Source organism: Schistocerca gregaria, chromosome X, assembly GCF_023897955.1.
Source record: "Schistocerca gregaria isolate iqSchGreg1 chromosome X, iqSchGreg1.2, whole genome shotgun sequence".
Taxonomy (NCBI): Eukaryota; Metazoa; Arthropoda; class Insecta; order Orthoptera; family Acrididae; genus Schistocerca; species Schistocerca gregaria.
The window spans coordinates 635,373,451-635,389,636 of NC_064931.1; the positions used below are offsets into that span (position 1 = coordinate 635,373,451).

General features: G+C 36.6%; 1 protein-coding gene across 1 annotated transcript in view; it reads right to left on the reverse strand.

Moving 5' to 3' along the window:
• The window catches only part of LOC126299622 (plexin-B), a 1,140,690-nt gene that overhangs the window by 31,071 nt on the left and 1,093,433 nt on the right, over nt 1-16,186 (reverse strand). Inside the window, exons 11-15 of the mRNA XM_049991664.1 lie at nt 15,367-15,783; nt 13,187-13,486; nt 5,030-5,450; nt 2,238-2,380; nt 99-232 (exon numbers count right to left, since the gene is read on the reverse strand). Of these exons, the coding sequence (XP_049847621.1) occupies nt 99-232; nt 2,238-2,380; nt 5,030-5,450; nt 13,187-13,486; nt 15,367-15,783 (1,415 nt within the window). The remainder of the gene's footprint in view (nt 1-98; nt 233-2,237; nt 2,381-5,029; nt 5,451-13,186; nt 13,487-15,366; nt 15,784-16,186) is intronic.

The following is a 16,186-nucleotide window of genomic DNA, read 5'->3' on the forward strand; positions in this document are numbered from 1 at the left end:
ATTCTCAAGTGAATGTCAATGTGACTGTGCAAACAGCAAGAGCAAATTTTTTAGAGAGGTTAAGTGACAGGTTTATATAGAAACAATTAGAGCCTTACTTGTCACGAATGTTGAAGGATTTCTGCATTTCCAGAGTATCAATAAATGTTAGGATGAAACATTTATTATTGATTAGTTGCTCAAACTGTAACATTGCAGCATCATAATTTGTTCTGGGGCCATTTACCCTAACCTGAAACATAAATATATGATTCTAGTAAACAAAAGAAACTGACAATCACAATAATTATGTCAAAGTAAAAATACAGTTGAGAAATCTTATTACAAAGAGACAGAATGGCTGGCCAGTAATTACTTTAATTCATAATGTGAAATTCCCAGCAGTGCAGATAGCAACAACAACTAATCATGGTTTTTGTAACTTAAATCTTCCTTTTGGAGGAAAGAAGGGTTTGTTTGGAATTGGTTGGAAAGAGGGGATCAAATCACACTGATAAGATTGTGATGGACCACTTATTGTGAGAATGTAGGGGACAGGGGTCTCACATCTTATCCTCTCTACTTAGGGTTTGAGTTTCATTAAACGTACCATACAACTCACCACCAGATTAACTGAAGTGTATAATTTCTTCGATGTAAAAAAATACCAGCCTACTTAAATAAACTAGAATTTAGTTGAATATGTGGTAAAAAAGCAATCAACAAGATAAATGTGCAGAAATGATTACAGTTACTTAGAAAATAAACATGCACATCATGTAAGTTTCAGAGATTTATATGATCACTGGAGAGCCAAGAACTCTTTAGATCAAGAAGCTGAAATATATACGTAACTCCTGATGCCACAGTATATTCATCTTCCAGTTCTGAATCAGAACAAGAGCACAATATCAATTACTACTTTTTATACAATTATCTATCACGCACTACCCTGTGTTAAAGGTATATGTTAGTTTTCTGTCACAACAACAATTTATAATCCTTCCAGGACTTTCCATTATCATAAGAAACAAAACTTCTTGAGTGCATATTAGACTTTAACTCTTTGAAAATATACAGAAATCAAATATAAACATGTACAAAGCTTTTAGAGATCACTATTCAATTATAATGCATTTCAAAAAATTGGCCAAACCACAGCAGAATTACAGACCCTTCAGGGAAACTCATACAGGACTAACGACCACTCCAAATTTTAAAAGATTTGTGATGTCAGTGATGAGAATATTAGCAATGGAGCACTAGCTATGGTGTTACAAAGGTGGGGAAAGGATTTGGTCATTTCCTTTCCAAAACAACCTTTCTGGAATTTGCCTTATGTATGGTAACCACAGAAAAGTCAACTCTGGATGGACATAAACAGATTCAAACTTCACCTCTCTTAAATCTGAGTCCATGCCTTAACCACCCTATGGCTTCACTTTGTTCCCTAGCTGTGAATTGCTTTCACTTTAAGGTATTGCTATATAAAGTACCATGGGATATAAACTATATAAAAATATTAACACTTCCAGTAGCAATAACAGAAACTACTTTATTTCACTCACAGAGAAAATTGTTAGGTTTGAAAATTGTAAATGGTAGATTATGTGTAATTATCATCAGTAAGAAAAACGTTTTTCATAATGTAATGAAATGGCAGGGCAATACTTATGTAATTTGTGTATTCTGCTTGTTATGGTTCAAGTCTCAAGCTCCTTGATGGAATACTAGGGCAATACTTATGTAATTTGTGTATTCTGCTTATTATGGTTCAAGTCTCAAGCTCCTTGATGGAATACTCAAAAGTACAAAGATTGCACATTTATGCTATGTAAATTTCAGAAAGTGTTTTATTCAGAACAAAAATACTACTCATCAAAATTTTCCTAAGAGTTTAATTTTATATTCACTACTGAAGAGTGTTACAAAACAGAAAAGATCATATATTTGGTTGGTTTCTTTCAAATGTGTAAATTAGTTATGGTCTGACAGGAAATTAAAAATGTTACATTAAAACTATAAAATGTTAATTAGAACTGTAAGCTGTTTGCATGTTTTTTATCAGAGGAAGCTATTTTACTACTGGCTTCCATTTGGAAAACACCACTATCATGTGTTATTCTTTACCTGTTTACTTTGGAAGTATGATGTGCTTCCTATAGCAAACATGGAATATACAGAGTGACAAACACATAGCATATGCTAAAGATATATGTTATGAATATGTAAATTTATTTTGTTGCAAAAAAATTCACCTTTGGATCATTCAAAATGGGGTGGTCACTAACACCGGGGAAAAAAACTTTCATTATGTAATTCTTATGGTCCAAAGTTGGTATTCCTGAAGATTCCAGATCAGCAGTAAGATCTGTCATATCAGTCTGCAGTTCAGCAAATGCTAGAACACAAAGCAAGAGCCAAGATATAGAATCACATTTTAAAATTTGAAACTGTAGTAAGAAATTCAAGAGATAAATAAGTGTAAGTTATAAGGTACAAGACAACTTCAAAAAGTATGTTAAACATTGTGATCTAAGGCTTTCTCAGTGTATATGTTGTTTGAAGGATTCTTGGGTGTCCAGCCAGATATGATCATTCACTGCCCGTGATATTTTGGCAAATAATCATTCCGCCATCATCGGGTGGTGCTGATGCAATGAGCACCACCTGATGAGGGCGGAACAGTTATTTGTACAAATATCATATCTGGCTGGACACCCGGGAACCCTTTGAACTATGTTACACATTATTATGGCATGCCAAATAACTTTTATAGATTGCTAAACTACACTTCTGGCTGATGCAAATAAATGGTACCATTTTTCAACATAGTCTCTGTAAACAACAGTCGGAGCAGTCTACCAATTGTTCAACAACAGAAATCAATGATTGCTGCAAATCAGTTCCTCAATTGACTGGACCTGTCATCTGTGGTTGATATTGATGACCTTCCTTCCTTATCACCATCACCCACATCTGTGTTGTCTTGGTCAAATTGTTGGAACCATCTCACTATGGCTGGAGGTGAAATTGCATATGGTCCATATACCACAAGAATTTAATGGCTAATCTGTGTGCCATTTAGCCCTTTTGCTCACAAGTATCATACTGCCCCATGTACTTCCTCAATGGAGTATGTTTCCAGTTGCTGCTCAATTTCCCACTTACATTGTGATGGACTTGTTAGCCATACCACAGCAGAACTGTCTGCAGAAGATCCAGAACATACACTCTCTTCAAACACTGCACCACTCATGTTGGACAATGATCTTAGTGTGGGCTGACATGTTTAACTTACTTTTGATGTCCATGCATACACAAAGTTCAATCAAATTACACACACTAGCTTCCTTTTTCACTAGCCGAGTTCCCTGTCCAGCCTCCTCATGCCTCCTACACTTCCCTCTCCTCCCCCTCTCCCTTACAATCTGCACCTCCTCCCCCCCTCTCTCTCTGTCCATCTCTTTCTCTCCAGTCTATCTCCTCCTGATCCCATCTACCTGTCCATCTCCTCCTGTCCCCTTTCCTCATCTATCTCTTACTGCCCCCCCCCCCCCTTTCCCCCAATGTCCATCTCTTCTTCCCACATCTCTGTGTTCATCTCCTCCTGCATCCCTCCCTACCCACCCACCTAATCTTGCCCTCTCCCTCTATCCATCATCTCCTCCTCCTCCTCCTCCTCCTGCACAGAGGTCCATTTCCTCCTAACCCTCTCTGTCCATCACCTGTAGTCCCCACTCTGCCAATCCCTTTGTGCCCTTTCTTTCCCTATCCATCTACTCCAGCCCTCTTTTCTGTCCATACCCTCCTCTTCCCTCTACTCTGCCCACCTTACCCTCCAGCCTCTGTTCATCTCCCCTTCCCCACTTTTTATGCCCAACTCCTCATCACACCATCCTTTCCCTGTCTCTTCCTCCTCTCCTCTCCTCTCCTCTCCTCTCCTCTCCTCTCCTCTCCTCTCCTCTCCTCTCCTCTCCTCTCATCTCCTCTCCTCTCTACCAAACTCCTGCTTCCCTTCTTTTCCTAGTTTATTCTCTCCCCTCTCTGCCTATCTCCTCCTGTCCCCTCTCTCCCAATCTATCCTCTCCTGCCCCCCCCCCCCTCTGTCCATTGCCTCCCCTACCCATCACAAACTTCTGCAGCTTTGCTCATCTGCACATGTAGCCCCTGCAAAACAGGTCAATAAAGCAGACTAATACTTCATCCACAACACACTTGTTGTGCAGGGCAGTTTACCTGTCAGAGTGTTAAAAACCATTTTTTCCCTCAATGTATTGGCTCGCCCTGCACAGTACATTCATAAAGCAGGCCAATACTTGTACAATACAACATGTATATTGTGCAAGGCAGCCTACACATTGGGAACTGGAAAACAGTTTCTTGCTCGACATGTAGATGCCCTACAGAGCAGAATGGTAATGCAAGTCGATGCTATTTCCACACAACATGCCTGTCATGCACAGAATCCTAACAAGCCGGGGGCTGAAAAAATGGGTGTTTGCCCTTATCTTCACTCTTACTGGAGCTAGGAGGTTATAAAATCTACATTGCAAATACTTATGACATTTGATTTGTATGTGACAGATTTGGTTGAAATTGATGCCGGGTTTTGGGAATAGATCCCAGATATACAAACATACAGTATGCATTTTATTACTGAATTAAATATGGTGTCTTGGTGCACTCTATAAAATATTTCTCAGGTACCAACTGCGATGAAATGTCTTTCTTTTGCGAGTAAATCTAATTAACAATTTAATCATGTTTTTCAGCTACTTTTCTATAACATAACGACAACATTCATATAAAAGAAGTATACTGTTCATTCTACAGTCTAAACACTTTGTTAATATCAATGTCACTAGAATTATTTAACAATAATATTAGAACACCTAATTTATGCAGTAATGCAAAATAGTATCATGATCTTACGTACTGTTTACATAACAAGCACCTCACATAATATTACAGTGACTCATGCTAACAAGTGCTATTTTGTACTTCAAGCTAGGACACCAAATATACTGTACCATATTTATGTTCTTACCTTGTTTACATTCAGAACGCACATTACTCTCCAGAGTATCCATTTGTATTTGAATCCTTTTATATTCCCTTTCAGCTTGAGTTGATCGACGTCGATACACGACCAGTATGATAATAAATATGAAAATTAAAAAGAAAGAAATTGCAGCAATTCCTGCTATGGCCCATGGTGAAAATGAATATGGTTTGACAACTTCATAACGAAGATAACCAATAGTAAACCTTAGACTTCTCCCAACACGGACAACAACTAATGGGAGGCCTTCATCTGTTTTGATGCCGAGTTCATCTGTGCTCGGAGGCTGTGATTCAGGTGGCGTACACACTAATTGTGTTAAAGCAAGAGACGTCACATTGCATGGCTGGGTTCCAATGGTGACATTAACATCTGATTCGTCACTTGCTAGATTCAAATTCTCTCCCTGAAATAAAAAAGTCTGTTACCATACATACATACATATTATGTTCTTCACTATGATGAAGATGTATGAAAGTCATTTATCAGGTAAAAGAATATACAGAGAAGGACAAAATTTCTCAAGCTGGGACAAAAATGACAGTGATATGATGAAAATTTGTTTTGTTACATTTCAAATAATGTAATCAAGTGGTAACTTTGTCTGCAGAATAGTTTTGTTTCTACAGCTTTTTAAAGTACTAATACACTGGTTTGCAAAACTTAAGGACAAAAGTAAATGTATTATGATGATTCACTTTCGAGTAATACAGCTCAATGAAACATGGACCATACACAAAAAGATCTACTATAGTATAACATAGAAGGTAACTGAAAGAAGTATACAATGAGATGAATAGAAATGACACTTTTATTGAAAGAAAATAAGTACACTGAAAACACTTATTAATGATGGTCCTTTGCATATTAAGAAAGGAGATGCATGGTTACTAATAGGGTGTGTGGTCACCACAGGCACCAATGCATGCTCTGCAACAAGCTCCCACACTGGTCACAAGGTTAGAGATGAGTTCTTGCAGTAGGCGCTCCATGCCTCTGCTAGTATGGTTGTCAACTGCTGGATGATCATTGGTGCATGCAGACATGCTATAATACCTCTCCTCAACTCATCCCACATGTGCTCAACTGTATTTAAGTCAGGGAATGGGTATGTCAGTCCTTTTGCTGAATATCAACTCGTTCCACGAGGAGCTTTGCCTGCACTGTTCGAACACTGCCACCCATAAATATTAAATCAGGGCCAAATGTACCTCTGAAAAGATGCACATGGGGAAGAGGTAGTGTCACAATAACATTGACTGATGAGTATATTGTGTTCAAAGATATGGAGGTCAGTATGCCAATGCAACATTATGCCTCCCCACACCATAACACCTAGACTACCAAAATGGTCATATCTGACAATGTTCTTGGGTGCATTAAGTGTTACCACCTCTTGCCATATGAGGGTATCCAGAATCACTACTCAGACTGAATTTGCTGTCATCTGACAAGAGTATGTGACCCCATTCCTGGTTGGTCAGGCCCCTATGCTCTTGACAACAATGCAAACTGTGTCGCAGATGTGTGGGCGTCACCGGAACATGATTTACTGATCACTGTGCATAGAGACTACAACCACATAGTTGCTGCAACACTGTGACTGTGGAGCATCAGATTGCATACCTTGCAGTCCTGTTAAATGTGGCTGCAATTGCACCTGCTGCTTAGTGTGGGTCCATTCATGATTGTTGCACAGTGTAGCAGTCATCTGCTGCAGTAGTTAGCCATGGCTGACCACCTGCACTCCTTTGGGCAGCAGTGACTGGGGTTGAAATGCTCCCTATGCATGTGAAACAATACTGTGCATAATATAAAATTCCTGGGCTATACTTGTCATACTTTATTCTTCTTGCAGTTTCGCAGTGATTCTTCATTGTACGAAGTAATCCAGATGTTGTCTCTGGGGCATGTTGTAATGGAGACCACCACCAAAATGCACCATAACTGCTCACTGATTGACACATGCTTTCTTTTCTTGTTCCTTCTACTACTTTGTGTTGAGTGGCTTGTCCCATTTTGTGCTATAGTTACCATGACTTCACACCATGTGATGTCCAACTTTCTGTGCACAACTGGGAGACCTCCAGCAACACGCTCCCGCACTTTCTACCATTTCTACCAAACAGTTGATATGTTACCTTACTTTATCTTGATTGTCCTTAGGTTTTGCAGTATTGTACATATCATGTTACAGAGATTACAGTGAATAAACTGAACTACTGTGTGGTCATAAAATTCTTTGCTTCAGACAGTTTATTATCAATGGAAATTCATCCAATGTTGCCAAAGATTTCAATGAATTTCGCATTAATAAATGACAATGAGAAAATTTTGTCACAATGAGTACCACATTTCTATCACTGCCCTCTAAGGGTGAAAGATAATCACTGGCAAGTGTTACCAAAATGCATGGACCTATATGACATGTAAGTAAAAAATAAAATGCATTTATTGCCTCTCACAATTACTGCCAAACCAAGAAATTTTTTAGGTTGCCCTTGGTTATTTTTATCAATGTATGTATTTCATACAGTCTACAAAAATAAGGCAAATTTGACCGCTATAGGCTGGAATGTGAAAAATCGGTGTCTGAAAATAATTCTGATTTCACTTGGTAGAGAATAAATACTGATGTTCTTTTCAATGGTTCCCATTTGCAGGAGTTCTTTCTTTTGTTTTGTTCTGAAAGGATATACTTGATATCCAGTTAGGCTCCACCATTCTTTTCTTAGTGAGTCTGTTCACCATTCATAAATTGATATGCAGCAGACTGACAGTAAAAGTACTGGTGTACTGCTTGGATTTATGTATTTTTATACTTCATTTTGTAATCAGATTATACATGGGCAGCAAACTTATTCTCTGAATCAATTTACATAGCAATGTTGAAATATCAGATAATAAGGTGGAACACGTGAGGCAATACTGACCTTACGACTTATCTTAGAAGAAAGGTTAAGGAAAGGCAAACCTACGTTTCTAGCATTTGTAGACTTAGAGAAAGCTTTTGACAATGTTGACTGGAATACTCTCTTTCAAATTCTAAAGGTGGCAGGGGTAAAATACAGGGAGCGAAAGGCTATTTACAATTTGTACAGAAACCAGATGGCAGTTATAAGAGTCGAGGGACATGAAAGGGAAGCAGCGGTCGGGAAGTGAGTGAGACAGGGTTGTAGCCTCTCCCCGATGTTATTAAATCTGTATATTGAGCAAGCAGTAAAGGAAACAAAAGAAAAATTTGGAGTAGATATTAAAATCCACGGAGAAGAAATAAAAACTTTGAGGTTCGCCAATGACATTGTAATTCTATCAGAGGCAGCAAAGGACTTGGAAGAGCAGTTGAACGGAATGGACAGTGTTTTGAAAGGAGGATATAAGATGAACATCAACAAAAGCAAAACAAGGATAATGGAATGTAGTCGAATTAAGTCGGGTGATGCTGAGGGAATTAGATTAGGAAATGAGACACTTAAAGTAGTAAAGGAGGTTTGCTATTTGGGGAGCAAAATTAACTGATGATGGTCGAAGTAGAGAGGATATAAAATGTAGACTGGCAATGGGAAGGAAAGCATTTCTGAAGAAGAGAAATTTGTTAACATCGAGTATAGATTTAAGGGTCACGAAGTCATTTCTGAAAGTATTTGTATGGAGTGTAGCCATGTATGGAAGTGAAACATGAACGGTAAATAGTTTAGACAAGAAGAGAATAGAAGCTTTCGAAATGTGGTGCTACAGAAGAATGCTGAAGATTAGATGGGTAGATCACATAACTAACGAGGAGGTATTGAATAGGATTGGGGAGAAGAGGAGCTTGTGGCACAACTTGACCAGAAGAAGGGATCGGTTGGTAGGACATGTTCTGAGGCATCAAGGGATCACCAATTTAGCATTGGAGGGCAGTGTGGAGGGTAAAAATCGTAGACGGAGACCAAGAGATGAATACACTAAGCAGATTCAAAAGGATGTATGTTGCAGTAGGTACTGGGAGATGAAGAAGCTTGCACAGGATAGAGTAGCATGGAGAGCTGCATCAAACCAGTCTCAGGACTGAAGACCACAACAACAACAACAAAGGTAGAAAATAAACATTGTGCTAATAGTGCAGTATAGAAATGTCATGCAAAAGTATACTGCAATCAAAGACTGTTGTAAAAATATAACGAAGCTACTTGTGAATGCTAAAGAAAGATTATTCTATTACAACTTTTGCCATTACACTACATATACACAGCATGCATATCCACAACAATACCTTTTGGGCATTCTTCACGAGCAGAAGTAAAAGTGTTTATTTTAAGACAATTTCAGGATAAAATTCCGTCACCAAATGAACAGTTATTTTTATTTTGCTTTACCAGTTTCTCCAGATTAACCTGTCATCTTCAGAAGCCTACCAAATTTGGGATAATATATTTCATAAGAACTAGGCCATACATTTGTGTAAAGGATGAGAAGCCTATTAAAAAATCTTACTTAATATTGGTTTAGCAGATATCACTGTCTTCTTCACAGAAGTATAATGCCATGAAGTTCAAAGATGTGCGTATTGTACTGGATAATTATAACAACAGATGTACTACAAATTATCAATTTGTGCTTATAATTATCACATTCAACACGTACATTTATGAATGTGCCATGCAATTATGCTGCTTTGAAGAAGATATCAATACAAAAGGCCTAATTTTGGAACATTTTCCTGCTCAACCATCACCAATTTCAATGAAATTTTATGACAACATTCGCACATGACAAAATGACATTAGTAAAGTTCAACATTTGTCAAAGCAATGCTGGCTGAGATAAAGTCACTTGTTTGACTCCATGTGTGAATTTGCACAGAGTCAGCATGAATTTCTGGAGTTTGAGCTGTCATATCTCAGGCAATATTTTGTTGGAAGGAATGAAATTTGGTTGTTTATATGACTGCAAGCATTCTCTTAAGAATAATAATGAAGAAAATTTTGCGAGTCATATTCAGCCAGAAACTTTTAGCCAAATTTGCCCAAAAAATTTTCAAGTTTGGATTCTTATATCTCAAGGACTAAAGGTATCACAAATGAGAAACTTGATGTGTACTAACCTAACAACACAAGGTTCTCATATACAAAGTTCGTTTATGAACCACTTTACAATACTGAACAAGTTAATTGTAAAGTTAAAGATTTTCTAAAAAGGTAAAAAAAAGTGCTGTTTACAACAGGATTTTGCAAAAAAATTCTTCGAACTCTGTTCACTAGAAAGACCATTATTTCAACCACCTAAACAAGTATGTTGGATTATCTAATGTTGACCAACAATACTAGATAATTTGAATCAAAGTTGGGCAGGAGAATTGCGTCAGGGAAAAAATGTAAACTTTGGTTTCTTATATCTCACAGAGTAAATGCATACTGGACATGAAACTTAATACACAATAGCTCAGTGGCACAAGGATGTGGATTACAAAATTTCATTCACCTGCTATTTTCCAATAACCTGCAAATTCGTAGAAAATATTATGATTTTCTGAGAAGGTGAAACTATTGTATATTTGACATTTCTGTTACATACACTATTTTATGTTACTGCTTCAAAACCAGTTTCATTTGAAACAACATATTTTAAGGCCCCTACCCCCTAGAACAGTGGGCAAAATTTTCAATATGGCCAAACAATGCTACGTAGATTGAGGCGAACTACCCAGAAATATCGCACTGTGAAAAAAGTTTTTGTTTGGTTTCTTATATTTCACTGATTAAATCCATGATAAACTAGGAACTTTGGACACAAAAACTTAGTAACAAAAGGTTTTCCAATGTAAAATATCATTCACATACTGTTCTCTAAATTTCTAAAAAATCATTTCAAACTTGATTTTTGTAAAAATACAAAGTCAGTCACATTCAATATGCTTTTAGAAAATCTGTTCTCCATAACTGATTTCAAACTAATCACAGCTGGAAAGAGCATGTCTTCAAGTATTCAGAATATCGAATTTGATTTTCCAGTGAGTTCTAACAATACCTGAAAGTAGGAGACAAATTTGAGGAAATGCACCACTGCAACTGGCTACATTGCACCAACCTATTGTCTGTGTTTCGTTGCATGTGGTTTCTGTTTTTAAATTGTCAAGTAATATCTCACTATACAGTGTTGGTCCTTGGTGCTATTCTAGGTTCTAAACCCTTGTTGTGGTACCTGCCTGCTTACAAAGCCATTTGCTAAGTACTTTATCTCCAGTTTATCAAATCTGGAGGAATATCTCACATAGATGGCTAGCAAGAAGTTGATTTTCAACTTCTCGACATTGCAACATTATTGACATATGAACAGAACAAAATGATGCACTGACAAAATTTATGCATGCCCAAGGGCTGGAACATTCATTTTATCAGCTCCAAAGACAGGATGCTTGTTGAGTATTAGCAAAACACCTCATTTCCACACTCTCTATTCCTTCAATATCTTCATCTGGCTGACAGCATCAATTTCCGGGAAATGAACAACAGAAAGTAGCTCACAAATTTCAAAAAATATAAACTGTAATGTTGAGAAGTTTAAATGAAAAACTGATATTACTTTTTGCTTGTTGTCTATCTGAGATACTCTCAAAGATTTGAGACTCAGAGATACGGTACTTAGCAAATGGCTTTGTAAACAGACAGGGATCATCACAAGTCTTGGAACTTAAGCTATGAAACCAAAGTGCATGACTGGAGACCTGATTGAAGAAACCCACCAATGGCTGGCACTGCATGGCTATCGGGCATGATCCCTAAAGCTACGGGATTGCTGGTACATGTTCATGAACTGGTAGTAACAATGTCACCACGGACCAAAGCAATATAGTGAGATATTACTTTTCAATGTAAAAATAAAACCATATGCAACAAAACATGGACAACAGGTTGCTGTAATGTAGCCTGTTGCAGTGGTGCATTTCCTCAAATTTGTCTGCCACTTTCAGGTATTGTTAGTGCACATTGTAAAATCAAACATGATTTTATGAATGCATGAAAATGTGCTCTTTGTAGCTGTGATTAGTGTGAAATCAATTGTGAAAAGAGATATTTAAAAGCACACTGAATCGGATTGATTTTTGTAATTTTTACGAAAATCAAGTTTAAAATTGTTTTGTAGGAATTTAGAAAGCAGTATGTGAATAATATTTTATACTGGACAACCTTAAACAGCAGTTTTTGACATTTTTACAAAATCTTCAACTTTGCACTTAACTTGTCAGTATCTGAAAGTGGTACATAAGCAAAACTTCAAATCTGAGAACCCTGTGTTGTTAGATTAGTGCATGTCAAGTTTCTCATATGTCATACCTTTAGCTATTGAGATATAAGAATCCAAACTTAGAAATATTTTAGCGTGAATTTGTCTAAAAGTTTCTGGCTGAATACGGCTTGTAAAATTCTTTTCATTATTATTTTTAAGAGAAAGCTTACAGTTGGATAAAATGACCACATTTTACTTCTTTCAACAAAACACTGCCTGAGATATAACAGCTCAAGTCTCCAGAAATTCCCACTCGGTCTGCGCAAAGTCACACATGGAATCAAACAAGTGACTATATCTCGCCGAGTATTACTTCAGCAATCTTTAAGCTTTCCCAGTGTTGATTGCGGACATGTGCAAATGCTCACATAAAATTTCATCAAAATCAGTGATGGTGGAGCAGGGAGACCTCCATGAGTTGAAATGGAATGACGCACCTGCTAAACCAAAGCCTTTGAAAAACACTTCTACTTTACATAAATGCACAGCAAAGTTCTCATGATTTATTTTATCTCATATTTTGTAGTTTTGTGAAGATGACAGATGAACCTGTCAAAATTATTAAGGCAAAATAAAAATAGCTGTACAACTAATGACCAAATTTAATTCAGAAATATATACTATAATAGAGTTACTGAGAAAATAACAGCTGTGAGTGAAATGATTTTAAGATAAGCTGTACACCAGAGTACAGTACAGTACATGACTAGGACCTGCATATGAAGAGCATATGATTCAGACTAAAAATTATTGTTATTTATTCATCAAAAAAACAAACAATGAATATAACAACTTGAAAATTTGTTAAAGATGCCCACTTTACATGCAGTAGAAATTTGCTTAGAGATTTACACAGCTATAGATTTCACTAACCTCAATCACTAAAGTGTCCCCTTTGTACAATTTTATTTCATTTGGAAATCTGAAGAACTGGGGATCATCCACATACAGTAGCTGAGACCTTAGATTTTGGAAATGTTTCTCCAGATCCTTTACTGTTTCAACATTATCCATAATAAATCCAATACGTAATGCCAATGTTGTTTCCCTAAATTTAGGTAACGAGCGAGGAATTAAGTGAGCTGATCTACGTGTACGAGACATCTGCCAGAACTTCATGTTCACAGGTGGTGATGGGCATTCCATTTGTGCCATATTTAAAACAGTACATTCCTATAAAGAAAACAGATGAACTTTTAGTTTTATTATTTTGTGTAACATTCACAGAGAAACACTAACATTTGTGCATTACAGTCATGTTATCTCAAAATGCAGAAATTTAATATACATAGTAAATTAATCCATGAACAGGAATACATAACAAAAACTGATCCAGAATATTATCTACATTAATATTTTTTCAGTCCTTATCTGTACATTTTGAGGATTTCAGCCACATTATCACATATACTAAAGTATGTAACATTACACCTAACCAGATATGTACATGAATGTTATTTCAACTTACCCTCTGTTTCTCAAAGGGAGAATAATTTATTTTACATTTAGTGGAAACTGCTCAAAATTAAACTTTCCTTGCTCTTAAATTTGGCAAAAGTAACTCTTAAATACTCCCATTTCTTGATAAACATGATGATGCGAGCCAATTTAAATATACATTTAAATATACCAGTGCTTTAAGATATCAATGGATTTTTAAACTGAAAGGTCAGCGTAAGAAACTTATCATGTGAACATAATGTTTATTATTGCTAAGCTGGTTTCAAAAAAATCACAAGAAAATGTCTGTTGTTGTGTAATTACACAAGAAACAAAAATAAACCTATTCCAATGAAAGCATTGATAACAAATACTTTTGAGCTGTGTGGAATTTAACAATAAATGTCGTATATTGTCTTCCTCTGAATACATATTTTTCCGAGCCTTAAGAACAGTTGAGGTATCTGTTAGAAAATTTGAATACTTTTTTTTAATTTATTTATTACAGCAACAGGTATGAGATTTCACTATAGTAAAAGCATAGAACAGAGATCTTATAGGGTCTGGAGACCAGGACATACATAACCATTGTTATGGTGTTACACACAAAACACATTCCTCAAATTTGTAACTTCAAAAGAATTTAACATCTTAGTGGAGTGAGAAGTTTCATTTATGCAGATTTTATACAGCACATGAAACTGTTGATGGTAATTCACCCATTGGTTAGAGATGTTAAGCCTAGCATTTTGTAAGTAGTAGGCTATGTGTTAGTACCAGGTTTCAAACTCTTCTCTTATTGTTATAAACAACAAAAACATGCACTACACTCTACGAGGACTTATAGTACTTACCTTCACTAAACAGTTATACATAAGGTACAGTAATTATACATTATAACAGAGAACAGCCACTGTACTACAATAATGAACATCTACACTGTCAAATGGTTGAAAAATATGTATCGGTCTTCTGCCCAATGTCTTATGACTATACTTATTCCTTCTTTTTCCATAAATGGCCAAAAATTCTTACTTTAAGCTGCCATAAGCTTATCACATAAGGAAAAATTCGCAGTTTAATTTCATAGCAATATTTACACAACATAGAACTGATGTGGTACGTATGCCCTTGGCTATTTTATTTGTTAAAACATCAGGACTCAAACTAGAGCTTCAGTATTTTTATCATATGATTTGCACACTTCTGGCAGCCTCGGGTACATCTTTAAGACACTTGTTGCCACTGTTTTGTAACAAACAATGTGTGTGTGTGTGTGTGTGTGTGTGTGTGTGTGTGTGTGTGTGTGTGTGTGTGTGTGTGATTAATACAATTGTCACTCCATCAAAAGACTACAAATTTCTCAAAGAAGGTGATGATCAATCTTATCTCCAAGTAGGAAAGAATATGCAATGTCTTCAATCTTATTTTTACATAATTGAATTTATTTCCTACACACGTTAAAATCTTTCTTTGTATTTTCTGGTAGAAGCTGGGACTGTTCTATAACAGCAGGCATAAAACTGAGTCATGGATGAATAGTAAAATCAATCCAAAGAAATGCTACACTTATTTGTTCTTTGTTCATAAGTTACAATAAAGATTACACTTACAGTTTTATTAACTGGATTTGGTTCATCTTCTACATACACAACCATTTCAGGTTTCAGTATGGTGTCGAGGTTTGTCCCATGTACAGTAATCATTCTTCCTCCAGAAGCAAAGCTTTTTAATGGTTTAATTTCCATTATTGTTGGATCCTGAGTATAATTGAAAGGATTTCCTTCAAGAGTTCTGTTGGCACCATCAATTACAAGAGTGAGACGTTGAATACATGTTGGCTGAGTGGCTCGAGAAGTGGTACACATGAGGCGGCTGCTGGATGCTTGAGTTGCATTAACATGGCACGGTAGTCCATCAAGCCAAGCAGAGATACTGCTTCCAATATTTAGGTACTGACCAGTGATGGCAAGTTGAGTTCCACCACTCTGTGGTCCCATTGGAGGAAACACACCCTCTAACTTCACATCCTGAATGACAAAAAGAAAAAAGAAAATACTAAATAAAGTCATCATTGTCATCACAAACTAGCTGTCATTGATACTGATTGCAAAAACATGAAAAACACTCTATTATAAATAAGGCTACCAAAGTATTAGGAGTGTTCCAACACGTATTTTGAAGTGTATTCTTGTGAACTGTTTATAAGTTTTTACCACCCCTTTGAACAAAGGCTCCTCCACTGCTGTGATGAACTACAATAATTAACTGACTGGAGATACCTGCCAACTGTTTGACCTTTTCCATAATCTCCAGTCCTTATTCATATCCCTAGACCCATCCAAATCCATTTCCCTTCTCATTCTATCCCCTGCATGCCCACCTTCTATAAATTTACTAAAATCTGTAAAACCAACCACCCTGGATGCCACA